This window comes from Dicentrarchus labrax, unplaced genomic scaffold (assembly GCF_905237075.1).
Source record: "Dicentrarchus labrax unplaced genomic scaffold, dlabrax2021, whole genome shotgun sequence".
Lineage (NCBI taxonomy): Eukaryota > Metazoa > Chordata > Actinopteri > Moronidae > Dicentrarchus > Dicentrarchus labrax.
Window position 1 is genome coordinate 12,630,605 of NW_026136702.1, and position 27,843 is coordinate 12,658,447.

The 27,843-nt window shown below is 39.9% G+C and overlaps 1 protein-coding gene across 1 annotated transcript; it reads left to right on the plus strand.

Moving 5' to 3' along the window:
• pcsk2 (proprotein convertase subtilisin/kexin type 2) lies at positions 1-26,534 on the plus strand. The gene is made up of 12 exons (XM_051376315.1): positions 1-494; positions 2,344-2,448; positions 7,415-7,528; positions 7,992-8,100; positions 9,073-9,110; positions 14,271-14,347; positions 15,346-15,434; positions 15,998-16,173; positions 18,698-18,913; positions 20,159-20,259; positions 21,686-21,913; positions 25,192-26,534. Exons 1-12 carry the CDS (start codon positions 312-314, stop codon positions 25,679-25,681), a joined length of 1,926 nt encoding a protein of 641 aa, XP_051232275.1. The 5' UTR covers positions 1-311; the 3' UTR covers positions 25,682-26,534.
• Positions 26,535-27,843: the final 1,309 nt, after the last annotated feature.

The window sequence follows — 27,843 nt, forward strand, 5'->3', positions numbered from 1 at the left end:
AGAGGAGGAGGAGGAGGAGAGATAGAAAGCTGAGGATGCAGGTTTGGCTCCACAGAACACACAACCCCAACCCTCGAACCTCAACAGCTGCAGGAGCGGCTACACCTCGGCGAAATCCAACTTCCAGTGGTCTCATCGGCTGACGACGAGGAGATGCGTCCGCAAAAGCTTTGATTCGACCCTTTTTCTTTTTTTTTTTTTTTTTACATCCTCCTCCTCTTCCTCCTCCCATCTCTAGCGAGGAGCATCCCGCACACTGATTTTTACTCCGACGGGTAGGCAGACAGGCGGATTGACACAAGCCAGACACGATGCGTGGATCTCCCCAACATGGGACAGCCGTGGGATGTATGGTGCTGCTGAACGCGCTGCTGCTTGCGACGCAGGCTGCAGAAGGAGTCTTAACGGACCATCTCCTGGTTCAGTTGCACGAGGACGCACAGGATGAGGCGCACCAACTTGCAACACAACATGGGTTCCAGAGTGCCCGAAAGGTAGGGATGCTCGGCTTTAAATAGTCACGCATTGCTGCCACCAGAAGCTATTATTTTATATTTTTTCTTAAGGAAAAACCAAACTTTAATGAAGCAAATCAAATTATTTAGATGAACTAGCAAGGCACAAACCTCTCACTATCTCACTATCAGATGTATTTGGCAACACAAGCAGTCCGGTAGAGAAGATACTGAGAGGCTTCTCCAGGTTTTTCTTCTGGTTTGACTCCATTGCACTTTTTGCTTAATTTGATGACGTCATTTAAATGCAGGCCCTGATTAGTAGGTTTCCCATTGGCCTATGGCCCCTGTGGAGTCAAAGCTTAACAGGCCACATTCATTTGTATCTCCAGAGACACCACATTTCAGTGTGTCCTATAAAGCAACAGACACACACGGAGATTGCTTTCTTTTCCAGAAAGATGCCTTAAAAAAACAAAACCAAAAAAAAACACAACAGATTACATCAGCAGGGGATTTCTCTCCTAGCATGGAGTTGTGCGCTCATCTTTGAAAATATGATAGATTCCGCCTTTGCGTGTTTAGTCCCTAAATTCCGTTAATGGATGAGGAGAATCTTGTTTATTTCTGTTATTCACATTGAGTACGTGGTTTGTTAACCTTTCTCTATCCCTCACACATGGAGTACATAGTGTATTCACATTATGGTGACATACATGGCCTTCCCTGCAGACAAGACATTTTACTCACCTGAGATGTATGTCTCATTAAATAGCTTGGCAAATGCAGCACACATCACAATGTGTCAAGAGACGTAACAAGCCATTTATGGCAGACCAATGGAAATAATTCCCTGACAGTGTGTGTGCCTTGTCACATGTCAAAATAAATGTGTGGGTGAAATTGGCTGGAGCCTTAGCTAGTGAGGCGTAGCAGTGAACAGAGGGGTGTCTGCGCTGCTCTGAATGAGGATTTTCTTTTGGTTGTTTTTACCTCCACAATAAAAAAAAACCCTCATTGGTTCGATCTGCAACTCATCATAATGTGATCTCTGTGTGGTTGTTGTGCACCAGTTCTGTGATTGCTAGTTCCTTTTCTTGTAGGCACTAGATCACCCCCCCCCCCCCCCATCTTCTGCCTCCTTGCCTCCCAGGTTATGTAATCGGCAGCTATATTTGTCTTAATGGGATATGCACCATTAAACAATGTCTATGTCGCTTGAATAATCTTCTATTGTTGCTTAATTAACTAGACCGGGACACAGAACCGGGACACACATACAAATGTGAGCACAATAGAGATAAAAGAGAGAGAAAGAGATCTCCGATCAGCCAATATTCAAATAAACCTTAATGACTAAAAGAGCATTGAGTGGAAGTGCAGTGTTTATTTGCTTCTTTTGGTATGTGCATCACATACATGAGCATTTTGTTCTGGCAACAACAGTAGAATTAAAGAGAAGCGGAAGATAAGAATAATCTCCTTCCTTCCGTGAGAAATACATTTTCACATTTGATTTGACAGGCGCATCTGAAAGCATTTATTTTGAGGATTGACCTGTACCCTGGCTGTTACTAAAGCATAAGGGGGTCTTTAATCTGTGCACAGTGCTGGAGGGAAAGCTCTGGATGATGCATCTCATTTGCCTGCTCTTGTGATTTATTATGGTTGATTCCAGCACTGTTCTCCAGTGCCTTTAAATAGACCCTCAGTGAAAGCCAGAGAATCAGTGCCCTTGTTCCCACCTGGAGGATGACCGCTGTCCCTCTCCGCCATTGATGATCTATTGTATTTTTGCATTTGCCGTTCACACACTTTCTGATTGCTTCCTCTGTGTTTGTTCTCATCTCTGCTGATCCATTTTCCTCTCTTGTGTTTTTTTAACCAGCTTCCCTTTGGAGAGGGGCTCTTTCACTTCTATCCTCAGGACATTTCAAAGAGGCGGAGCAAACGCAGTGCCCACAGCAGACAGCGGCTCCAAAAAGACCGCAGGGTGAGCATACACACTGCGAAAGGGACACTTGGTGTGTTTCTTGTACACATGTGCCTTATTTTGAGGCTTTTATCCATGTAGAATACAGTGCCAAATCAGGGCTTTAACATTACAGGAAGAAAGCTGGATGCACCTAGCTTGCAAAATAAAGATTTTTTATTAAGCTGAATGCAACAAAGGTACACAGAGCTAACAGAGCTCACCTGGGACAGACCACAAGACATCAAAAGCCACCAGATCAATGCAGAATTTACTATAATGAGATGACAACATCATGAAAGTGGACATACTATTCAATAGTGGTCGGAGACATCAAATAAGAACATAATATGATGGTGATATGATTAAATAACAAAATTTAAGATTCACAAAATGACTAAATATAAACGGGTCATATGTTCTTCATTCACCCAAACTGTAGCTGCAATGGCAAGATCAAAAATCATTTGTGTGGTCTCCACAGACTAGCATCAATATTAAACCAAAAATGATGATGACTGTTTTCATCCACCAATGGAACAGTGATTTGTATTTGAAAAGTGAATTTTAAGAGTTATGGTAGATATGTGTAATACAAGGACAGAAGCGCACTCACTGATTTTTAGATAGATAACAGATGGTCTGGTACCTTTGTAACTACATTGCTGTAATACTTTCATAAGCTGCATCACAGACTGAGATCTTTGATGCTGTCTGACTTTCTTTCTAGTCTCAATAAAAAGCAACTGTGTTTTTGCCATCAGGGTAACTCAGAACCCTGAGGAATGCTACTAATTCAATAGCCAGCTCTAAATCACTTACTAAAGCTCTCTTTTAGACTTGCCTTTTGTTATTATTTTATTTCTTGCTTTGAATGTGTTACCTTGTTATATTCCATTTTTGTATTTTGTCCAATTACATTTTAAGTTGTAAGTTGTATCAATATGTTTGCTGATATATATTTTTGGATTTGAAAGGAGTGATAATAAGAAGTAATGAGTAACAGACATTCATGTACCTGCATACAGTATGTCAGTTTATCCTCATAATAGGGCGGCACCTTTACCTTTATTTATTTTTATTTAGTGGTCGACTGATATGGGTTTTTCCTTGGGTGATGCAGATATTTGGAGAGCAAGGCGACCGATGGACAATATATGATGTCAATATCAAAACAAAGGAAATTATTCTATTCACATACAGTAACATGTTGTTTTGATCAAATATGTATGAATTAATTATGTATGAATTAAAAAAATAGAGAATGTGACTGGTATTCAAAGGAGAGTGAGGTATAGTATGTGAGAAGAGACGTCTTTCAACTGCATTATTCTATACATTATAACTTAATATATATTTAAAGCTAGCCAGTGATGGTTTCAGATCAGATTGTCATTTAGGATGGGAGAAACATGTTAACATTTAGAAAAGACGATGGTGACTGAGGAACTTTAGGTTTAGAGCAGGATGCATGAGACTCATTCACCACCTTCCAAAAACTCACAAGGAGGAGCGCTAACATTGTAACCACACTGGCAAGCCTGCCTGCAGATGTGTCTCAGACATTTTTTTCTGTACTGGACTTGTGAGTGCAGGCATCAGCCAATGCCGATTATCTTGAATTGCCAGATTAATCACCCTTTTTATTTTTTCATTAACAACTAATCTGCAGAGTATTTTTTCAATTAACTATTAATCATTTGGTTTACAAGGTTGGAAAATATTCTATTAATGTCCATTACAATTTAAAAGAGCTCAAGGTGACGTCCTCTAATTGTTTCTTTTCTTTCTGACCAACAGTCCAAAACCCAAAGATATTCAGTTTATGGTAATGTAAGACAAGAAAAAGCAGTAAATCCTCACATTTGAGAAGCTGGAACCAGATAATGTTTGACCTTTTTTCTTGAGAACTACTTAACTGATTATCAAAATAGTTTTATATTAATTCACGATGATGGACACATTGATAAATTGCCAAATTGTTTCACCTCTACTTTGTACTATATTGCAGAGATGTGCTGTGTCTTCAAGCTCTTATCTAAATAAAACAATTTGTCTGCATGCTGAGCTCCGTCTGTTTAGCTCTGTCCACTGTTGGAGGCGGTGAAAGTGGAGGTCCTGCTGCTGACAATCAACTAACCTCTCTAATTGCAGTTGTGAGAGGTGCTAATGAAAATAAATGCGAGCCACTCCACCGAGCTAATACAGCTAATGGAAGTGAGACAGCAAGGACATGGGCATGTCTACGTTCCAGATGCTGGGTTTTAATCAAATGCTTGACATGCTCATATGCAACACTGCAGTTATTGATTTCTGTGCATCTCTGGAATGGATGAGGTCAGCTAGTCTGATTTAATGTTACCTGTTTATCATGCTGAAGTGTCTTCCTCCCATCTTTCATCAGGTAGTATGGTGGACATTTCTCAGTTTTACACCTCCAGTTATATCAAAAATAAAGAGTTGGTCGCTTTTGAACATTTATGTAGCGTAGTAGTTTCTACATGTTTGGAATGAGAGGGTGAGGCAAGGGGGGTTGTAATCTGCAACTAAAGTTTAACTAAGTTAAATGATTTCACAAATTTTCAAATCTGATTCAAATCGATTATATGGTTGTGGATCTTTTCCTGAATATGTGTATCTGCTTTGGACAACCAAATGATAGCTTATGCAAGGGCCTTCTTGTTGTCATTTAAATTATTTTTAAATTTGATGGAGTCATTACTCACTCATTGAACATTCTTAAAATCATTAATTGAGTGGCAGAACTGAGTGTACTGTAGAGTGTATTAGATGGATGTTTTGAAGTCCCAGGAGCCCTTTTCTTTGTTGGACGCTATTAGTGAAGCATGTTGACCCACTTCTGACTCCTCTGCTATGTTTTCCTTGTATTCCTCTGTATGCTTACTTGTCCTTATCCTCTCTTGTCCTTTTACATCCCATGTCTCACATTGATTTCCAATGAGATGTCCGTTCAGCCACACATCCATGCCTTCACCCTCCCATCCATCCATGGTTCCTTCCGCCCATATTTTTTTTTTTTACATGACACAAATACATTATAAATCAATTAAAGACATGCTAGGAAGTGGGTGTTAAATACACTAACGTAGAAAATAGAACAATAAAACAATAAATCATTGTGAATGAGCAGCATCCCTTGACCCTGAAAGACACATGTCTGGGAAAGCCAGGAGGGAAATGAGGACGAGGAGAAAGGAGAGAGGCAGCACAGTCCTTTGATTTGAAGTGAACTGAAGCATTGTGAGCAGGCAGTGGGCAAATGTGAAGAGTGATGGTGGTGCATGGGCACTGTTTGATGTTGTGAGTGGGCAGTATGACATGCCGTCTCAAGGGAAATACCAGCTCTCCTGCCAAGTGATGGACTAAATTGATGATGGAAGAGAAGGGGGAAATGCAGGGATAATGTAGAAAGTGCTGGTACTTCCCCTCCGAATGTGAATTAAATTATGTGATGGCAAATGAAACATGAAGCCAATTGAAAGAAGGAAAAAAAACATTGGTAAAATTATTTTCTTTATTTTAAATCCTCCAAGACAGAAGTAAATGCAAATATAGCGATTTAATTTGTCAGGACTGACTTGTCACTTAAAGAACACATTGGTTGGTGTGTGTGCCTCCTGATTGCTTAGAGTATGCCATAAAAGAAAGATCTGGATGAATAGGCTTTTGGCCATTTTAAAAGGCCATCTTAAGTGCTGCTCTACTTTCTTATCTGGGGTGGTAAACACACCGGACAATGCCCGTTTCTCTCGGACTAAAGTGAATTTGCTAAGGGTAAGCACAAGAGGAACATTTAGCCACAGGGACCCATTTTCAAAATGTAGCTTTGAAACTGTAAAAAATATGTTTGTTTTTAATCAAAAGCATCACTATAGGTATTAAAATTGAATCATAGTCAATGAGACATTTAAGGTATAGATTTCTTTGCAGTGTTGGCAGTTTTTATGTAAAGATAGTCCAGTTTCCAGTACGCCTAAACACACATAAAGAGTCAGAGAGAGACAGACCATGTCCTTGAGACCTTGGTGACAAGCAGATTGTTGGTAATACATTTCAAATGGAGAGGTTCACTTCAGGCTTGGTTTAAGTATTGCCAGAGTCTAATAGATTAAATGACTAGTTCTTCCTTTACCTCTCCTAACCTCTTCAGTTTTTTCAAAAGGTGGCTTTTTGATGGCACCTCGCAGACAATGGGACGTGATTTTGAATTAGAACAGCTCAACTGATGAGCTAAAGTTGCTTACTTTTGTCCTCATAACTACTGACAAGATGAACACAGTGAAATATTGGGAGTATGGTTTGCTTTGTGGCTTAATTTCTAAATGGAGAAGAAATGAAAATACAACATCATTCATTTTGTTGATAGCCACCAGCTAATCAAGCAACTGAATTTCATCTAAGACGTTTATGCCTATAATTTATGTGCTCTGTCCTATGTTATCTTCTAGTGCTTGATAAACGGTATTGTGGCAGCTTTCAATAAGCATTTGTAATCCAAAACACAGCTGTTCATCTGCGTAAGTGTCTTTGATGTTTCAAAGAAGCACAAGCGTATTTGTTAGTGTAATTGCAGTGGCTTTTTGTTGAAAATGTACTGAGAAAAAAAAATAAAATAAAAAATACATCTCTTGTATGGCAGGTGAGTTTGGAAGCCTTGGCTCCAGCTGCAGCCCCTCTGATTAGGAGAAAAAGAATAGCCCTTTTGATTTACATCATGTTCTGCCTTCATGACACAGTAGTAGAGCACAGCTGGGTTTGCTGATTTCCTGTGCACAGAGCAGCACACGCCTACATCTGGCCCATCATAAGGAATCCTATTTCTAGTTTTACTTATGTGTCCCAGCAAAGGCACTGTCTGGATTTTCATTTTGCTCTTTGTATGATCCTTTCAGAAAAGGTTTTGTAAGATCATTGCAGACTTTAAAAACTGACCATGACCTGATATTTCTTTTGCTCTCTCCCACAGGTGAAGAATGTCTTTGAGCAAGAGGGTTTTGGTCGTCAGAAGCGAGGCTACAGAAATATCAATGATATTGAAGTCAACATGAGTGACCCTCTATTCACCAAACAGTGGTATCTGGTGAGTAATCAGCCAAGCAGCTGCCTGCATGCCGCCTGACCTTTAAGACCAACCCACATTCTTCCACCTTAATTACTCAGAGGCCAGGCATATTCCCCACTACTTCCTGAATCAACATTGTTATTCATTCTTTAATTAGCCTGGCAATACTGCCCATGCCATCTAATCACTGCATTCGCGCCGCCTAGTTTCCTCCTCTCCTGTTTACCCTAACTGGCAAGCGTGACTTTTATGCTGCGGCAGGCTCGCCAGCATTCATCTGCCGCATCAGATGAATGCGCCATATCGCTGACATTTTCCTCCCCTTCTTCTCACATTCACTCTCCCGCCCCCAAGCAGTCTTTATCCATAGCTTCCTCTTCCCATATACGCACGCACATCCTCCATGTTGACTGATTTTCTAATGGTGGCTCACCTGGGTGCCATGACTCATGGATGTTCTCCATATTGTCTGAGTGATTAGATAAACACAGGGCAGGCAGATGGGACCCCTGGGCTGGATCTTAATGTGGCTGAAGCTTGGCAACTTGGCTACACGGGCAAAGGAGTTACCATCGCAATCATGGACGATGGTGAGTATTAAGTGCTGTTGTTTCTTACCCTTGAGAGCTTTCTGAAAGCACTCAATTAAACGTGATTACATTAATCATCCTGATTTAATTAATTGCTTTGTTCACATCTGTTTTATAAACAATGCAATGAATAGTTGACAGTTTGTCAAAAGAGTACATGTAGCAGTTGAGATTGATTTGTCATTCTCTGTCAAAGTGTGATGTTTTCCAAAAGGTACATGTTAATATGCAGTCAAAACCATATACTGTATCTACAAAATGTCAAAACATTTAAATTTTTAAGCCTAAGATGTAGGGAAAAGTTCTCAACCTGACATTTAAACATAAAATCACCAAATATTGAGTTAACAAAAAAAACATATATTTTTTAACTTTATGCTTTGTCAAATATTACTCTGAAGAATTTGTGTGACTGTATCACTGGTAAAATGTCAAAGAGTAGCAACCAGATGCGACACACTTGTGAATGCAAGGCCTTTGGCTATTCCCTGTCTCGACTGATATTTTAAAAATGGTACAATTACTGCAGGTAGCTTGAATCTGCAGTAGGAATAAGGTGTGCAAGTAGGTAGTTGATGCACAAATGTAATATTATAATATAAAAATTACAATATTAAAGGCACTTGATATACCTGTGATAACCTAGCAACAATAGAGCCCAAATGGGCATGCTCAGATTTCCAGTTTAAAACCCAAATATATTCATTTTATTATATTTTTAGATAGAAGTTACACATAATCTAATTTGGCTGGAAGCAGGAATTAATCGACAAGTTGTTTCAGCACTATTCCATTCTGTTGTTATTTGTTTGTTTTTGTCAGAATTAAATTATGCATTAGTGGCCTTAAGAACAAAACTAAATGAAAATGTGGTGTGATTGCAATTAGACACTTGAGGTCATACTATCCTCTGTAAAGCACTCCCTCTCATGCCTAATTATATCACTGATTAATGTCAAAATCGCATTTCAGGCATCGACTATCTACATCCAGACCTGGCATCAAATTATGTGAGTACCTCAGTGTTATTGGATTTCATACATTCCTTCATTCCTTTGAAGTGCTGTTATTAACTGAAGCATGGGGTTCAGGTGGTGGTTTTCACAGGCTTTGTGTGGCATGCCATTGGCAGTGACAGGTGCTTTCCAAGTTGCCTTCATGGCTGCCGAGTCTCCTTGTATTCCTGGAGGACGCATAGACAGGCAGACGGCCAGCCAAGCTGTTTAATGTTAATGCACACTGCACTGTGGCAGGCACAATGGCAGGCCGATCTGTCACAGGCAGAGATAATGCCAGGGTAGTTGGCGCTGCATAATGTGATGCTCTATCTCCAGAATACTGATAAAACCTTAAAGGACAAGAGGAATTGCTAAATGGAACAAGGAAATGCAGAAGGCTTAGTTTTATTTGACTATTAAGTTTGCAGCTCCGTCAGTGTGACTGCATTATGCTGTCGTCTTGAATCCAAGGATGTTCAAATGCAAAGCTTACAGAGAAACTTTTGAGAAATACTGACTTATGCTGCTTTGTTGCCCTCAAAACACCCCCTTTGACAATCATGTCCATGCTTTTTTCACAAAAATATTATGGAGAAATGTCAGTAAATTGTCTACTTATCTTACCTAATTATAAATATATTGTTACAAAGAGATATTAAAGATTACACCGGTACCGTGCGCACTTTGTGAACCTTTTAAATGTGGCTTGCGTTAGTGTGTTTCTTTTCTTTGTGCATGTGTCTCTACACTTACCACTATGTTTGCCTGCTTTTGCATGTTTCTTGCCTGTGAACAGAGATGAGCCTTGGCCCAAAAATAACACTCAGCCTCAGCTGGGGTGATGCAGGAACACACTCCACTGGATTGACGGATCATGCTGTGCATAGATCTAAAGTGTGTTTGTGTGAGCGCGTGCTAGAGAGAAAGACGCTGTGTATGTAATCCTGTTTTGTTACCGTCGTCATGGTGTTCCGCAGACCAACAAAGACCTCCTACTATCAGCTGAATAAAAACATTAAAAAAAATAGAATAAAATGTCATTTTGGGTTCATCGCGTTTTTCACTTGGATTGAAATTGATTATGTGGTTGTGGATCTTTGCCTGAATATGTGTATCTGCCTTGGACAACCAAATGTTAGCTTATGCAAGGGCCTTTTTGTTATTCAGGATTTCTCATTTGGTGCGATGATCATACTGTAACAGCTCATAAAATACATTTTGATATGGTGAATTAATTGTGAGATTGTGTTTGTCCTGAGATGAGAAATTTCTAACTTGGTAGGTCAATTTCATGGCACATTTATCTGCAAAGGCCAATAGTCATAGTACTTACAATATTTGCATAAATAAATACATGTAAACAGATTCTAGTATTTTACTACTAAGTTATATAATAGCAGATATACTGTTTTGTTTATTTCCGTCCTTTAACAGTATTTAATATCAGATGACAGTATTGGTGGACATTACTAATTGAATTCCTATATAAGACAATTATGATGTTGAGTTTGGCCTCCTTCCTGAGTGTACAGTTACTTTTTCTTATCTCCATGCTTGCCAGCACCTGATCAATACGTCAATACAGCAATATGATTTTGTGTTTGGCTACTCAGTGGATTGCCAGTTTAATTTCTGTCTCAAAGAGAATTGTGTGAAAAGAGCAGAGGTGTGCTATTTTGTGTCCCTTCTGAGGAATATGGTGATACTCCCTCTGTACATCCTGGGAAGTTACCATGACAACATGCTATGATGTCACATTACCACGAAGTTCATCTCATATGTTGTTGCTTTTGTTTGAAATTGTAGGTGGAGAGAGGGAGTAAACAAGATCAAAAGCATGAGTGTCTAAAAAAATGACCTTCAAGAAATGTTAAGCTGTTGGGTGCTCATCATACAGTGTGACAGTAATGGGTTAAGATGATGTTCACAGCCCTTAATCAAGAGTAGAGTCAGAGACATCTTCACTTTAATCTTTTTAAAGTTGGCTTGGACTTGTATTATAGTCTCTTTCATAGCGCTTTTACTCTAAAGCATCTTTCAAAGGACTTTCAAGCAAGGTCACATTATACAGCAATCCTGTGTCAGCTCTCCTAGATTATAGATTAGGTTATCAGCACCAAATGGACAATTTAAATCAGCCATGATAACATAATAAATGGCACTAAGGGAGATGCATGAGGATGTTTTGTCAGTGAGTCCCCTTCATTATCAGCATAGGTCAGGAATAAAACACATCCAAAACAAAATGAAAAGTGTCAGTACAGCAATGTCAAAGTCCTGCATTCAAAGCCTACTTAAGTCAAAGTACAGAAGTATTACCATCGCAATGTATTCAAAAGTAAAAGTACTTGTTCTGCAGAGAAGTGTGTACTGTGACTGATGTGTTGACACTGATGCATTGATGCATGAGGAGCATTTTACAGTTGTAGCTGGTAGAGCTGGAGCTAGTTAGGTAGTTTATTCACAGGAGCTCTTCCAAAGGGTCACGGGGGAAATCCAAGGGGTGGTGAAATGATTAATGGAAATTAGAAAAAACTGCTACATACATTTGTATTCTTTCTATTTCTTTTTTTATATAACATTTCTGCAGATAAACTCCAGCTCTTAGATGCATTAGTGGAAAACAGGAAATGGAAAAAATCAAATACAGTACAAGAACTTCACTTTAGGAAATGTATTTAGTTATTTTCCACCAATGCAAAAATACCCATTTTATTTTATTTATTTAATCTGAAACTAGAACAACAGGACATACTGGCCTCCACTATACCAGTACGTTAGAAAGTCATTACTCTCTCACGTACTGTTCGCTCTGCGGACGGTAAACACACAAGGGTTGCCGGGGGAAAGGTGAGGTGGCTGAAACTGGGCACAATCCATTATTCTGACCCTGATTGCACACTTGCTGACACTGGAATAGAGCACAGTCTGATTGATAGCAGAAGATATGAGTCTTAGAAACACAGCAAGTGATTCATGGATATGCCCCTGTGTCATTTATTACTGAGGCTCAGCATTTCCCCTCCATTTAATGAAAAAAAAAACACACTCCTGCTCTTGATGTGAGCACAGAACCTGTTTAGGAGCAGCATGTTCTCTCTTCACAAGTGTTCTGCTGTGAATAATGAACTCCTCTTTCAAGCCAATTCTTGAACTTTTTACATTTTGGCTGCAGATGTTGTGCCACCTGATTATTGATTTTTTACAGTTTTCTTATTGTTTCTTTGACATCTACATATCTTACAGAGAGTTGCAAAGACAAAGATAGAATAAGAAAGACAGGGAGTATTCATAAATGAGAGAAACAGTTTAGATGGCATTTAACCTTCTATTTATCACCACAATTACACCTCTCTCTACAGTCACTTCAACATGCAACCCTAGTTGCCGTGAGCATTTCTACTTTCCTCTTGTTACTTGCTCCACATCATGATAATTATGGTGTTTCTCCATTGGGTCAGAAAGCTTTTGCCGTTTTCCTTTCTCTTTGTCGCTGACTGAGTCACCTCCTCTAAATGCCAGCCAGCAGAGCTGTCAGGCCCGAGCGTGGAAACAATCCCAAGATTGATATGATGTGTTTGCCTCTATGGTTAATGAACACAGGCTTTGTCTTCTCCATACTCATGACCACACAAAGCACCACTGGGTACAGAGAGCAAAACAGATACCACTCCAAGTGACATGAGTGACAGGTAAAGAAGAGAGTACAGCAGACTGCAATAGGCTAGCTGTATCAGCTTTGGAAGTGCGTTACAGAAAGAGCAATATGACTTTCCAGAAGATGTCCGTTAAATCTTGCGCGTCTGTGTTTGTATGTGTGTTCTTCAGACACGGCTATTCTGATAATTATGTTGACTGCATTAATGAGTCTCTGGCAGTGGCAGATGTGTCTCCTGCATCTTTTTTCTCCTGCTTTTCTGCTGCTGTTCGTTCTGATTCTTTTACTTTTGGCCATGTGGAATTAAATGCTGGCAGTGATTGGGTCATTATTTTCTCAGCTTGAAATCCCCGCTGTGGCCACACATTATTCCAGTATCACCACAGAGTAAAGATTTGTAGTTAGATTTGGGCAATAGTTTGTTTCTGTAAGCTTCTCAGCTTAACAGATTCAGCAGTTTCAACGTATTAAAGGAATAGATTGACATTTTGGGGAAATAGACCTATTCACTTTCAAGCTTGAAGTCGTAGGAGGAGATCAATACGACTCTAATGTCTGCATGGTAAATGTGACGCTACAACAAGCAACCGGTTAGCTTAGCTTAGCTTAGCATAAAGTCTGTAAACAGACAGCCTGGCTGCTTACCAGAACCTCTAAAGCTGACTAATTAACATGCTAATTACATTTTATTTGTTTAATTTGTACAAAAAAAATGAAATGGAAAAATTAGAAGTTGTTATTTTTTGTATTAAAATGATATACAAAGTAACATGTTAATTAGCTAGCTTTACAGGTGTTGGCTGGAGGTTTAGTTTGATAGTTCCCCACCTCTTCCTTGTCTTTAAGCTAAGCCAAGCTAAGCTGAAAACCAGATATGGGTGAAAATGAAGAAACAAATCTTTCTGAACGACTCTTTTTAGTGTCTGGTATGTACGGGGTCAGCCTGTGAAACATACTGAGTTCTTTCTGCTCATGAAAGACATGAATCACAGACCTTTCCCACTCATACTGCCCACGCCTGCTTGCTGTTATCGTAGGGCTCTGCTCACACTGCCTGTTACGGTGGGGCAGGCATGGGAAGCGGATCAACCAATGAATGAGCGAGAATCATTGTCTGGTGTCTGTCTGATGGTCTGCCCATCATTACTAAAGACAGGAGATAAGGAGCTGCCTTTAGATTCATATTACCCATTCACAAATGGAGAGAGTTGTATTGATCTTCCCATATAACTCTTAACAAGAATAGCATATTTCCCAAAATGTGAAACTATTCCATTAAATTGTCTTTGTTTATAGCTACGTCCAGCTAATAAACTATAAGTATAGCATCAGTATTTCACACTAGCCAGCCATGTTTAGGAAAAACTCAAAATCACTCGCAACTGGTGCATCCAGATGACAGACCAGGCGGTGATAAGGTCAGCACTTCACCATGAAATCCCCCTCTTTGCTTTCTCTCCTTTTGTTTTTTATGTCTCGATGTTGTTGTAAATGCATCCATTTGGTCCTTTCAGAATGCCGATGCCAGCTATGACTTCAGCAGCAATGACCCCTTCCCATTTCCTCGCTACACAGACGACTGGTTCAACAGGTAAAGCTCACCCAGCCAACCCCTGGTTATACACACATACTCTACTGTGTTTTTGTGTGCACATGGGTGTGCTCTCCCTGGAGTCTGGCAGCTCTCCTCTATTGATTTTCTCTCCACATAGTTCCATTAAGACATAATGGTGCAGTATAAACAGAGCTGTTGTCCAACACAACATAATAGAAAACATAATGTCTATTTTTACCTGCTCACTTGGAGGAGATAAAGTAGATAAAGGAGGACTAGTGCAAGTCTAGTCTCATCTCAGGGTCGCAATGTTCACAGTGGCGACCTTCTGTCTGATAACGCCTTATCTGCCACCCCATCTCCCAATCACACTGGGTGATCCACTGCCACCACAACACATGTCGAGGATAGGAACAAAGAGAAATATATTCTTTCTCCGCCTCTCCTCCTCCACCGTGCCTCCATCTGCTCAGATGTATCAGTGTGTGTATATGTGTGCGTTTGTCTGTGGGAGTGAGAAGGGAGTATTTGGGTTTGCCAGTGTAGCAGTTGCTGACTGTCGGGCACAACTCGCTGGCTAATCAGCTGGTTGTTATAAATAGCTGCCTGTCTGTAGCAAAGCATGCTGGGAGAGAGGGGTTGACTCTCTGCAGTGTCCCTGTGGGGAGCGGAGGGATGGAGAGATAGACACACATCACATGGTGCACACAAAACACTGATATGTGTAAACATATTCAGTCGGACTCAGATGAAAGATGGATGAATGGATGGATAAATCTTGTCATCTTTCCACGAGCTAATGTTTTTCAGGTCACAGAATTACAGAGTGTTTATGCTAATTGTAATTGATTTATGGCTACAGAAAATGCTAAACCTTTCCCTATTCTAGTCGGACACAAAGTCAACAAAAACAAGAGTTGCATCTAATCTGAGAAATCTTATCTTAAACTTAACCCACAATATATCCTTTGCAAATTTATGTAAATTCATGTAAATCTTCTTAAAAATATTCTTTGCTTTTTTGCTGTCACCAGTCACGGCACACGATGTGCTGGAGAGGTGTCTGCGGCAGCCAACAACAACATTTGCGGTGTGGGAGTCGCCTACAACTCCAAGGTGGCAGGTGTGTGTCATATTAAAGCTGCAGTTTGGACAGTGAGAGGAATAACAATAAGCAGACAGCGACATTAGCAAATTGCAGTTCTGATAATGGTATGATGAAAGGATCAAAGGTGTGATAAGGGTGATTCACTCTGAGGGAAATACTGTATGCATTGTGTATAATATAGGTAATTGTGGAAGAACTGTGCTGCATTGTTTGGTAGTGAAGTGCGTTCAAATGGTATACCTCTTCTCATAGAATTACTGCAAATTACTGCAGAGGTCAGTAAGAATCCACATAGCAAAAGGACAACACCATTAATCTGGACAGCTCCATGTTTCCTTTTCATATTGATTTTTCTTGAAATTAGCTCTGGGAGTAACACAGTCGAAATAAGAAAATTAGTATCGACTGCTTGATTTGTGTGCTGCTACAAAGCTCACCTTCTTGATATTGTAAAGGGTTTATATGCAAAAAAAAATAGTGTAGCTGCCACACTGCATACCAGCATTAATAACAATACAGTAAACCAATGGTAGCCAGAATTTTTATGTCAGATTCATATTGAGTTGTTGTTCCTTCAGGAATTAGGATGTTGGACCAACCCTTTATGACTGACATCATTGAGGCATCATCCATCAGCCACATGCCCCAGGTTATTGACATCTACAGCGCCAGCTGGGGACCAACTGATGACGGCAAGACGGTGGATGGACCCCGAGAGCTCACGCTGCAGGCTATGGCTGATGGCGTTAACAAGGTGAAAGCAACCCTATACCCTCTGTGGTGCAGGTTTCATGATAATGTGAAATTGTGCCTAAAAGGAACTGGTGGAAATTTAAATGATCTTTGCCACTTTACCCGTATCAATTCACCCTTTACAATTTTCAATTAATTTGATTTTGCTCCTTTAAGGTTGCACTAATAAGTAAATTAGGTATCTCGTTCTGTCCGCTATTGGTTTTGAAGAATATATATAATGTGTAAACATTGTACCCTGCTGAACAGTAGGATAGCATTGTCTTTGTGAGCATATTCACATACTGTTAGCTTTTAGCTTGCAGAGCTGCTACAGCTCCAGACTCTTAGTCCTAGTATTCTTTTTTGTTATGGATGTCTGTAAACCAAATTGCCCCATTGGGACAGTAACTGGTAACACTTTATTTTGATAGTCTGCCTACAGATAGTTAAAAGAGTATTTCTAACATTTCAACTGTTTTACTTACTACTACTCTATCCAGTATACATGACATATATATAATGAACATACTGTAGCCTTAACCACAGCAGAGTTAAATGGTTGTTGAAGCTCAGCTAATAAGCAGTTGAAATGTTATAAATACTCTATAAACGTCTGTAGGCAGGCTATCCAAATAAAGTGTTAAGTTCTACTGTACTGTATTAATACAAATATGAAAAGGGCTACACACTGATGTTTCCTCTGTACTTTGTGTTAATACCGATCTTTCAAACAGCCAGTTTTAGGGCAAAGGATGTCACCAGGCAGTCAATCCACCATAGCATCTCTAACGTGCGACACTACTTTCCATTCCACAAGAACATGTTATTATTAATTAACCATAGCCACCCAAAAAGTCAGAGTAGAGTTTCTTTTGGCCCTAATTAAGCATTCCAGCTTTGCTCAAGGACACTTCAGCAAGGTGAAAACTCTCAAAGGCCTGCCAACGGGGGCTTAAAGGCCCTCTGGTTGAAGGGCAGTATTCTTGGACACACACACAGAGTTGCCATGCTAACAGTGCCACTGCCAATTACTTGCTTGATTAATCTTCATGCACCGTGTGCAGGCAGGTGTGGGTTGCTCTGAAATGACCCCGTTTCAGGCAGGGTAGCTGAGTAGGAGCAAAGCTAACTGTAATCTCTGATCGTGTAAACACAACTAATCAAGCAGCCACTCTGCTGATCTGCCTCTTAGATTATAATGATCACTTATATAAGCTACTGTGTAGGCTGAACATGATGTGCACCGTGCAGGAAAGGACATTTAATATTAAAAGCACATTATAGGAGAAAGAAGGAAGCCTTACAGCAGGCCTGAAGGTCATAGTTGAGCTCAATGATGCTCCAACCTGTCTTTGCAATTCAGACAGAGAGCGACAGAAATAAGCATTGTGAAGGGAAGGACATACCACTCCTCTTCCACTTGATCCTTTGTTCTGTTGGGAAACGGTCGGCCTTTTGTAGAAACAGGTGCAGCATTTGATGAAGAGGATGCTCTCTGCGTGGAGCCACAGTCAGTTGTTTCATGTTTCAAGGTGATCTATCCATAACAAAGATGACATTTTACTGTGTTTAAATTTACAGAAGGTATTATGCTTCATTGCAAAAAAGAGGCACATGAAATGGTTTTGCGCCTTGACTACTTTAATGCTTTTTTACCTGCTGTAACTAAATAGAGGTAGAATAGCTCTATGTTCAGAATGCTGCAGCAAGCAAGGCTTTTAGGCCTTTTTTTTAAAGTTAAGAAAAAGACCATATATGCTTGTGAGTTTCTATTTGTTGCTTGTTCTTCTGAATAGATTTCAATATTTGACTAAATATAACCATATACGTTATCTTTCTCAATTCAAAAAGTTTCCTTATGGCATTGCTGTGTTTCTGTATCCTGGTTAAAGATGAAAGATGGTCAGGTTATTGCTGTCACCTATGATCTGAGAAACTCAACTGTAATTATGTTTTTACATTGCTAATTGGTAATTTGTCATTAATACCAATCACTAGCTTTTCTTCTAATTTTATGGCTGCTGTACTCAGTGGGCACAGGCAGTAGGATTGTAATGTTATTTATAACAAAATAACAGGCTGGTTGGCATCACAAAATGCATGCATAGAATAGTGGTAATTAAAAGCTGTTTAGCTCTGGAAATAGATCCACTTTAATACTAGTTAGTGGGCAGAAGGCTGTGGAGCAGTTTGGAACTCGTGCTATCTTTTGCTTGAATGTTGTGTTTTGTTCTCGAATACTGTGTGCTTGTATTGTGTGGAGCAGTTTGCAGCTGTTCTTCCTTTCCTGTCCACCAACTTTACCCAGATAGACACAGTAACTTATCATAAGCCTGAGGTTTTACTGTGACACAGATGTTCTTTGATCATGAAGAGTTAGATTATATGCATAATTAATCAACTGTCACACACAGACACCTGCTGTATAGTTACCATCAGGTGAAATTCCCATATTCCCAGTTCTCATTTCACCCATGTAAGTCCCACTAGTAATAAGCCGAACTGTGACATACTTTTCCTTCATCATGGTGATGTTGTTTTAGGGACGTGGAGGAAAAGGCAGCATCTACGTGTGGGCATCAGGAGATGGCGGTAGCTATGACGACTGCAACTGTGATGGTTATGCCTCAAGCATGTGGACAATCTCCATCAACTCAGCCATCAATGATGGACGCACCGCCCTGTACGATGAGAGCTGCTCCTCCACCCTGGCATCCACATTCAGCAACGGACGTAAGAGGAACCCAGAGGCTGGCGTGGTGAGTGCGTTGGTGTTTAAGAAAATATGTTTTAGGTGACTAAAAAAAATAAATAATCTCAAATGTTTTTTGTAAAGTTTGGCAAATGTTTTTGACCTTCCTCAGCCCCTGAAATTGTCTGTTTCAGTAGGCACTGTATATATGTGAAAATACTTTTACTTTTATATCTTTCAAAGATGTGGCCTCATTCATAGATTGAACTGTAAATAGCTTCTTTTCAGTTTGCCCAGTAGTCAGTGTATCCTAGGCCTTTCAGCCTGATATGTTGTTATGCTGTAATTGCTTGCTGGTTGTGAAAAATGGAGGTTCAGGTGGAGGAATAGCTATTTTCTGATTACCCTCCTGGACATCCAGATGCATCATTTTGCCATAGATGCTCAGAGGAGCTGCCATACTGTTTTGATCACAGTATGTTAGACAGTGGATATGTTATGATAGGAAATAGGAAATGGTTTATTAGGGCTTATTGTTAAGTGAATCTAGTGACTAATCTTAGCATACACAAATAAGCTATATCTCTTTCTCCTGAAGAATCCCTGAAGAAATTAGTCGGTGAGTCACCACAAGAAAGCAAATACCATCCTTGAAAAGACAGACAGGTGCCGACAATTGCCTCACCTTGTGATGATTAATAATACTGCTCTTATATCTTACCATGCACATATGAAGAAATTAGATCGACATTCAGTACCATGTTGGTGTATAAAAATAATTTTCAAGTGTACAAAGGCAGCAGTGTTTGTGTTTATGATTATGCAAATCACCTTTGGCTGTTGACAGAGCCACGGATCTTCCCTAGGGTTTCCCCTCTAATTTCAGTCAATCTGTTGTCATTTCTAATTAGACACCAAATTAAATAATGAAATGCTTATTCTGTAAATATAAACATAACATGATGTGTTTACGGTTCAATCAGTGTACACTCTGTATTATTATTTCTCCTTGTCTGTTTTTGTTCTCAAACTTATATATAAAGCAAAAGTGTAGAAAATGCTTTCCAAGAAAATTATATATTGAATGAGTTAGTTGGTTAGGGACTGTACAGAAATTAGTGGGGGCAGTGATTTAGAAAAGGCAGAGGGTTATGCATTTGTACTTTCGGCTGATTAAAAGGTAATCTACTTTTTTGGAGAGGGGGAGGGATTTTAGTAACTTCATCTCTCCAGAGAGCAATGGCTGGAATATTCTTTCCACACTTTTCTCAGTGGAAAAAAAATATATGTGTGTGTGATTTGGTTATTTCAGGCTACCACAGACCTGTACGGGAACTGCACACTGCGTCACTCTGGAACATCAGCAGCAGCTCCAGAGGCAGCCGGTGTCTTTGCTCTGGCTCTTGAGGCTAAGTATGTATCCCTTCCACACTCCTTCAATATTTGTTAGATGGACTGTCTGTACAAAACAGTATTATGTATGAATATTATGAAATTATTTGACTCCTCTCTGCTGATGAAAGTGCTGGTCAGAAGGTATAATTTCAAAATAATATGCTTTCAACCGTTAGATTTGGATAATCTTTGATTTGAAGGAACAGGTTTTATGCTATTAATTTATGAGCTGCTATTTCTTTCAAATTACAACCTTGAGCTTTTATATCACATTGATGTCTTTAACGTCCTCTGTCAATCTCCATCTCTCATATCCTTTATTCTAATTTTCTCTCTGTGTGTCTGAACTCCATAAAAGCACGAATCATGACTCCACTTTTCACAGAATTGCTTATTTATCACAATGAAAAGTGAAACAGCATTTATTCTGTCGCCCACAAAGTACAGACTCTATGTGTTTGTGCCAAGGACACAAATCATATTTGGATCAGTGCTCTTTATATCTCAGTACAAGGCTAAAATAATACAGTTTATATATTGTTGAGATGGGATCAGCGTGTATGTTTCAGTTATTACTGTACTTCATATGCTTGTTGCATAGAGACTGTGCTCGATGATGAAACACACTGCAGTACTTGATTATCTCACCCTGCTGAAAATGTTATGTAGGCTAATGGTGATACCAAAGCGTCTATTATTGATGTTTAGAACTAAATCTGATAATCATGTTATATTAACACTGCGGTATAGGTTGGAGTTTATTTTATAATCATTGTGAATTCAGAACAGACTGTTCCTTGTGGATCAGAAAATTACTGAAAACATATGCCGCTTAAGTAAACCCACCCACACGTAATTAAACAAGTATGACAAATCTAAAACCTGGAGAATTACTGCTTCTCAAATCCCAGAGGAGAGCCTTTCCTTTCCCTCAGATGCTTCATTTCTCACATTAAAGGCTGAAAAGATTCTCCTGCCATTAACTGACACCAGCTAGTGGAGCTGAGTAAAGAAGCACTGTTTGCTCTGCACACACAATAATGATGTTGCTGTTGGGAGAAGCGGATGCTCACCCTGTCCGGCGGCAAATAACCCACGAGGTTGTTAGGACGAGTGCACGGCCTTTTTACTGCCCAAACACACTTGAATCATGCAACGGCAGCAGTCATTGAGTCAGCCAGAACAAAGCTGTCACTACACACAGCCAAGATAACAGAGGGAGACACAAACAAAGGCAACCATCTGCCTCAAAGTGCAGACAATGTGATGTTTAGATAATTGAAAGCTTGTAATTAAAGCAAAAGCATGAATCAGAGATGCTTTAATTTGTGCTAAACTTGAAATGTTTCATTGTTTCTTGCTGCTATTTCTAACTTAAAATATTGTTTCTTCTCCATCACTCTCCCCTGTGTCTGACCTATGTATGACTGGTTGCCTACCCCAGCCCTAACCTGACATGGAGAGACATGCAGCACCTGTCAGTCCTGACCTCCAAGAGGAACCAGCTCCATGACGAGGTCCACCAGTGGAGAAGGAACGGCGTGGGTCTCGAGTTCAACCACCTGTTTGGCTATGGTGTGCTGGACGCTGGGGGCATGGTGAAAATGGCCAAGGAATGGAAAACAGTGCCTGAGCGTTTCCACTGTGTAGCCGGATCCATTCAGGAGACCCAGTGAGTCATGTCTTTGCTAATTTTTTTTTTTGGACATTTAAGACATACTTCATATTACACATTCTACAGTTTCAAATTGTGTCTACCAAGATGTTGAAAGGAAATCTCTGCTGAGCACAAGAGACACACTCATCTAATTACTGGGTAATCCCAGTGAGGCCTAATTCAATAAAACATCTGCGATGGGAGTGTCCACTTCATAACCCTGTAATATTTAGATTAGCTGCTCAGTCTGTCTGATGGTCCGCAGATTCGTGATGACATAGACTGATATCCTGACAGCTCATTGTTGCTTAACTCATTACCCTTTAGACATGTAAACTGGATTTCTGTATGACAGATTATGGTTAACACCCCAAACAAACATCTAGTGTCGTCTCACGTTAAGTGAAAGTTACAACCGAAAAGAAATCTTTTCAGTTTGATAAAAATAATCATTTTAAAGCAGCAGTGTGAAGGATTTAGTGCCATCTATTGGTAAAGTTGCAGATTGCAGCCAACTGAATACAGCTCAGCCTCAGCTATAGTTAAGGCATCCGTCTTATCATCTTATCCTCCCTGTGTCCACATCAAGTCGTATTACCCTATCTTCCTCCCCGCATCCTCTCCATCTACAGTCTTGCTTTCACTTTTTCCTGTGGGCTTCCAGCCTCCCTGTCATCCTTTCCTTTCCACTCTCACCTCCTCTTCCTTCTTGCCCCCATTCCTGTCCGCACACACAATACAAGGGCTTTGCTATCCATCCATCCATCATATCTTGAGGACTTGAGCTCCCATGTGTGATGCCTGGTAGTTTCCAGTGGCAAGCCCTCTTATTCGGTCTAATTAGTGCACCACAAATGGCCCAGCATGGCATGCCCTGGAAGCACTGTCAATTAGATTGACTGACAGCCAGGAACGGATTCCAGGTGGAGGTGTTCTTGTGTGTAGATGTGCATGACCTAACCCGGAGCTTTTACATGCATTGTATTGCATTTAACATATGACAGTGTGTGAGTGAAGATAAAAAAAACAGAGTGGATACGGCACATCTGTATGTTTTTACATTTTATTTTAGTCTCAAATCAGTGCTCCACAGACGATGCAGTCACGACAACACAGTGTAAAAGTGTTCTCTGTGTGTTTGTGTGTGTGTGTGTGTGTGTGTGTGTGCGCCTCTCTTGAGTGCAGTGCCAGATAAAAGAGGGAGCGTCCCTTAAGAGTCACATGGCCTGTATTGCATCCCTGAGGACATCATATGTAAATGGTGAAGAGGACTTGCCTTCTTATGCATTATTGTTGTGACTTTAGACATTCCCTGACATGGACAAACCTTAAATATCTGAAAGGATAACTGCTTGTGAAGGGAGTAATTATGAATTTTAAAGATTTTTTTAAGCCGTGTTTTAAAGGCTGTGACGCTGGCTGTGTCATATTTCTCATCAGTTCACTGTTTCCACAGCAGCACTGCAGGGCTTCTGCTGCGTCTATTGTGGTAGAGATATAATTACAACAAGACCACCTCTGATGATAGCGTATCACCAGAGAAAAGCAATAAGCACCAACATAGCCATGTTCGCAAACACACTGCTCAGCATTGATCTGATAGCTGCTCTGGCTGGCTGTGGCTTACTTAGCTGGAGGAGAACTTCTCATTATCAGAGGAGCTGGCACACAGTGCCCCACTGTGCAGCGGGGTTGTTTTTAATCTCCACTGGTCCTGCCCTTCAGAGGCATCCCTCTCCCTGCTCTATGACCGACTGCTGTAATTACTCTCGCACATTATCTGATGGGAACTGTGCACCTGCTGCGCAGAAAACCGTTTTAGGGGGCAAAAGTGAAATGTGAACATGTTCACTCCCAGATTTAGTCATACCCACAGTCATACATCCTAATAAACTAGCAATGATAACTAAACAATAATGACGCTTTTCAGGTGGAGAGAAAAAAAGAAAGTGGCCAGTAAATTGCAAGTTCGACTTTAAAGTTTTTTCTTTACCCTTTCTTTGTAGACATAACAACCCACGTCAGTAGAGTCATGTTGTTAATGGAAAAAAAACAGTTTAATATTTGCTTTTGTCAAATTTCCCAACATGCATTGTAGGGTGTAACTTACTGTGAAACACCCCACTGTGAATTGTTCTGTTTTTCTGGGAATAGTAATTTGCTTTATCAGCCCTTAGCAGTTCACCGCTGCACTCATCTCTCTGTGCTCAGCATAGTGCTCTATTAATCATTTTTCAAACTGAATGCTGTTCCACACGTCTCACTCGTTCACTTTCTGTGCCTTGTTCCTGTTGCCCCTCTGATTTCCCACCGCCTGCAGTGCAGCCTCAGACCTCTAATAATGTTATTAAGCCTCCTCATAGCCTTCAGCCACCACCCCTGCCCTGCTGTGTTCTCACTCTTTCTTTCCATCACCCAAAGAGATGGGAACAGCAGTATCTCTTCCCAACCATAAAGCAACAGCAGTACCAAGACCAGGCTGCTTTTACACCCTGTTCTGAACAAATCCATTGTGACAAAAAAAAAGAACATATTACACATATAGTTTATTGACAACAATCAAGTTTACAGTTAGCTATAGAAAAAACACTATTCTACAGTACAGTTGTATAAATCCATCTAACAGTAATTACTGCACAAACTTTTTCTTACCGCTCTCAAAAGAGAAAATTAGCAGTACAGAAGGTATCAACGTGATCACTAGCAATGTTGTAATTACAATAATGTTAATAAAATAATACCACTTCAAGGTCTATTCTTGGTTATCTAGATTTGTGTTACACATATATAAGTAAATGAGAAATTACGAATTCTGAATGAAACCATAAGATAATTTAGGTCTTTTGGAGAGAAAGCATTAAAAATCACTTCAAACTGGTGGCAGCTAGAACATTATGTGAAAATGTTTGTGGCACCAAATATAAAAGGTGGTATTTTAGTCCTTTCACTGGAGATGAATTACACGGTAAAGTAAACAGACATGACAATCATCAGCCATGAGGGATTGGGTTCAAAAAGAGGCTTGATTCTCTGTGAGGGCTGGATGGTTGTATAGAAAAAATAGGTCATGCACTGTATTTTTACTGGGGCATTCCAAAGGAAGCAGGGCTGATTGTGCTGTAAGAAGACAAAAATAGTTCTTTAATCTGCTCTCATAGTCTTACCGATTTCTATTATGTCTTACTTTATTTTACTCATTGTACTTGACTTTTATTAATTTTTAACATATCTGACTTCCCGCAGTCTCTCTGCCATACAGTTTTAACTTGTTCAACCTGTTTCTCTTTCCCCAGCAAAATCCAGTCTGGCAACAAGCTGGTGCTGGCCATCAACACTGAAGCCTGCCAGGGTAAGGACAACTTTGTCCGCTACCTGGAGCATGTTCAGGCCGTGGTCACTGTCAACGCCAGCCGCCGTGGAGACCTCAACATCAACATGACCTCACCCATGGGCACAAAGTCCATCCTGCTGAGCCGAAGGCCCCGTGACGACGACTCCAAGGTGGGCTTCGACAAATGGCCCTTCATGACCACCCACACCTGGGGCGAGGACCCCCGCGGAACTTGGGTCCTGGAGGTGGGCTTTCAGGGTGAGGAGCCACAGCGCGGAGTCCTGAAAGAGTGGACTCTTATGCTGCACGGAACACAAAGTGCCCCTTATATAGACCAGATAGTGCGTGATTATCAGTCCAAACTTGCGATGTCCAAAAAGGAGGAGCTGGAGGAGGAGCTGGATGAGGCTGTAGAGAGAAGCCTGAAGAGCCTGCTGAGTAAAAACAACTAAAATCCCATCTGCATGTTGCCAACTCCTCACTTTCTCTTATCTTTCTCCCTCTCTGCAATCTTGCTCTATCCTTCTCTAAATCCCACTGCATATCCTTAGTTCTTCTCACTCTCTTGTTATCCTCCCTTTTGTCTACCTCTCTTCCCCTCGTCACCTTGCTTTTTGTTATCAAGTGTTTCAATTAGCCTCCAACCTTCAATGAATGTTTCTTGTAATCCAATCATGATAAAAGTGTAACCTTTAAAAATCTGTTCTATATAGAGAAAGAAAACTATATCACCTGAATTTTTACACAGAATTGTACATAAACCAAATATAATCCACTCTTTCATGCTCTTGCTTTTACTGCCCTGCACCTATCTTCTGCCAACTGTTGTACAGTTTGTGACTGTAAATGATTTTCTGTGTCATTCTACTTAAAGTTTAATATCTTGCAAACAGAGCAGTGATACTTCTTTCTGTTTATATTTTTATGTCATATGCACTGTTTATATAAACAAGGAAAGAAATATGTGATTCATTTTGCAGCCTGTGGTCCTCAGTTCATATTTCATAATCTTTGACGTATACTATAATAAATCTATTCAGCTGTTTATAAAAGCACTTGAGTGATTTGCAACACACTACTGAACATACTGAGTAAAAGTAGGATGCCATTCTCTGTCATTTAAATGCCCAGAAGACAGAGAATGTGGGGTAAGATTTTCTCCATCTAAAAATATATATTTCGAAAAGTGGAGCACAAGCAGCATCCTGGTGGCCCAGAAATCTACCATAACGTACCCAGTTTCAATCTTTCTCCATGTTTCATTCTGTACTGTGCTGCCAATAAAGAGAAAATGCCCCCTAAAAAGTGCAGTCTAAGCTACTTATGCCAATGTACACTTTACTTTATCCCTGTCAACCGTTTTCATTAATATATTGACTATAAAACATGTAGAGAAGACTCATTACGTTTAGGTATGTCTGCTGCCTGGCTGGATTTGGCAGGAAATATATTTCTTAATAGCAGAGAAGCACAATGACTATTACTTTATGACAAATATATTCTATGTGAAACAGAAGGCTACATGTTTTATGAGAAGTGTTGTGATACACTTTAGGAACTCTTGCAATATCAAAGGCCACTACTATTTATCTTGAGCATGATCACATTTGTTTAAAGCGGCTATAATCAATTATAATTATTTAATTAACAATACATACATATAATGTGAAAATATCACTCATATTAACCCACATATAATTATCACCCAATTCTGCAGCTCCCTTCAGCTCTTTGGAATATTTTAGTGTCTTCTAGTTGGTTTTGGTGTTACAGCCTGCATTATTACCGTTTTTAGTCACTCTCGCCATTCTCATCAGCATTGTTTCTAGAGGCTACAGTCAGCTGTTTTCAGTTAAAAAGCTCCAAGAAGCCACTAAGTCCCTAAGCAGCACCGAATAACAGCAGCGAGTACTTTAGCAAAGTGTAGCATTTAACCAGATGTTTCTAGTTAGCCAGCAGATATTATTATTGGACTTACATTCATCATCCAAATGAAAGCTAATGTTGCATTGTGCTGCTGGATGTGGAAATAAGCGACAGTTTGCCAACTCCAAAGGTCATAATATATCAGTGAATTGTTTTTAGGGATTGTTTCTGCTGCCTCCAAGTGGCCAAAAAATCAGTTCATGGAGCTTTAAGGACAAGAAAAACAGGAAGAGCTAAACAAAAAACGATTTGTTGTCTGCAACATTACATTACATGGTTTATTGGAAATATAATAATACATTTACATCTAGCAATACCACTGCCATAGGGGACTACCAGTTATCTCAACCATTGTCTCATTTGTCTTAATATACCAAGCTATCAAAAATAAATAGCTAGTAATACATTTCTTTTTTGGTGTAAAGTTTCACACATCTCCTGTTTTCTTCTTTTTATTCAATTTTCTTCTCTTTAGACTTCAGACATATTTCATTGTAAAGGTTATGAGATTTAAAACATACATCAGCAAACAACAACTTTCAATGTAAAGGTATAGCGGAGTAATGATGTCCTGAGCAGAGAATGAGGTCACACTTTTGAATGTGTTTCAATCCCCTGAGGTGAGTCTCCCATTAGAACTGAGGAGAGTTTTTCTCATCTACGTCTGTGAATTTAACCAAACCAAAGT

What these genes read in the sequence shown, in the direction of transcription:
- pcsk2 (XM_051376315.1), top strand. Translation starts at nt 312, where the DNA reads ATGCGTGGATCTCCCCAACATGGGACAGCCGTGGGATGTATGGTGCTG. An exon ending in TCACCAAACAGTGGTATCTG is followed by an intron (nt 7,529 to 7,991) that starts GTGAGTAATCAG and finishes CTGAGTGATTAG; the next exon opens with ATAAACACAGGGCAGGCAGA. An exon ending in CAGACCTGGCATCAAATTAT is followed by an intron (nt 9,111 to 14,270) that starts GTGAGTACCTCA and finishes TGGTCCTTTCAG; the next exon opens with AATGCCGATGCCAGCTATGA.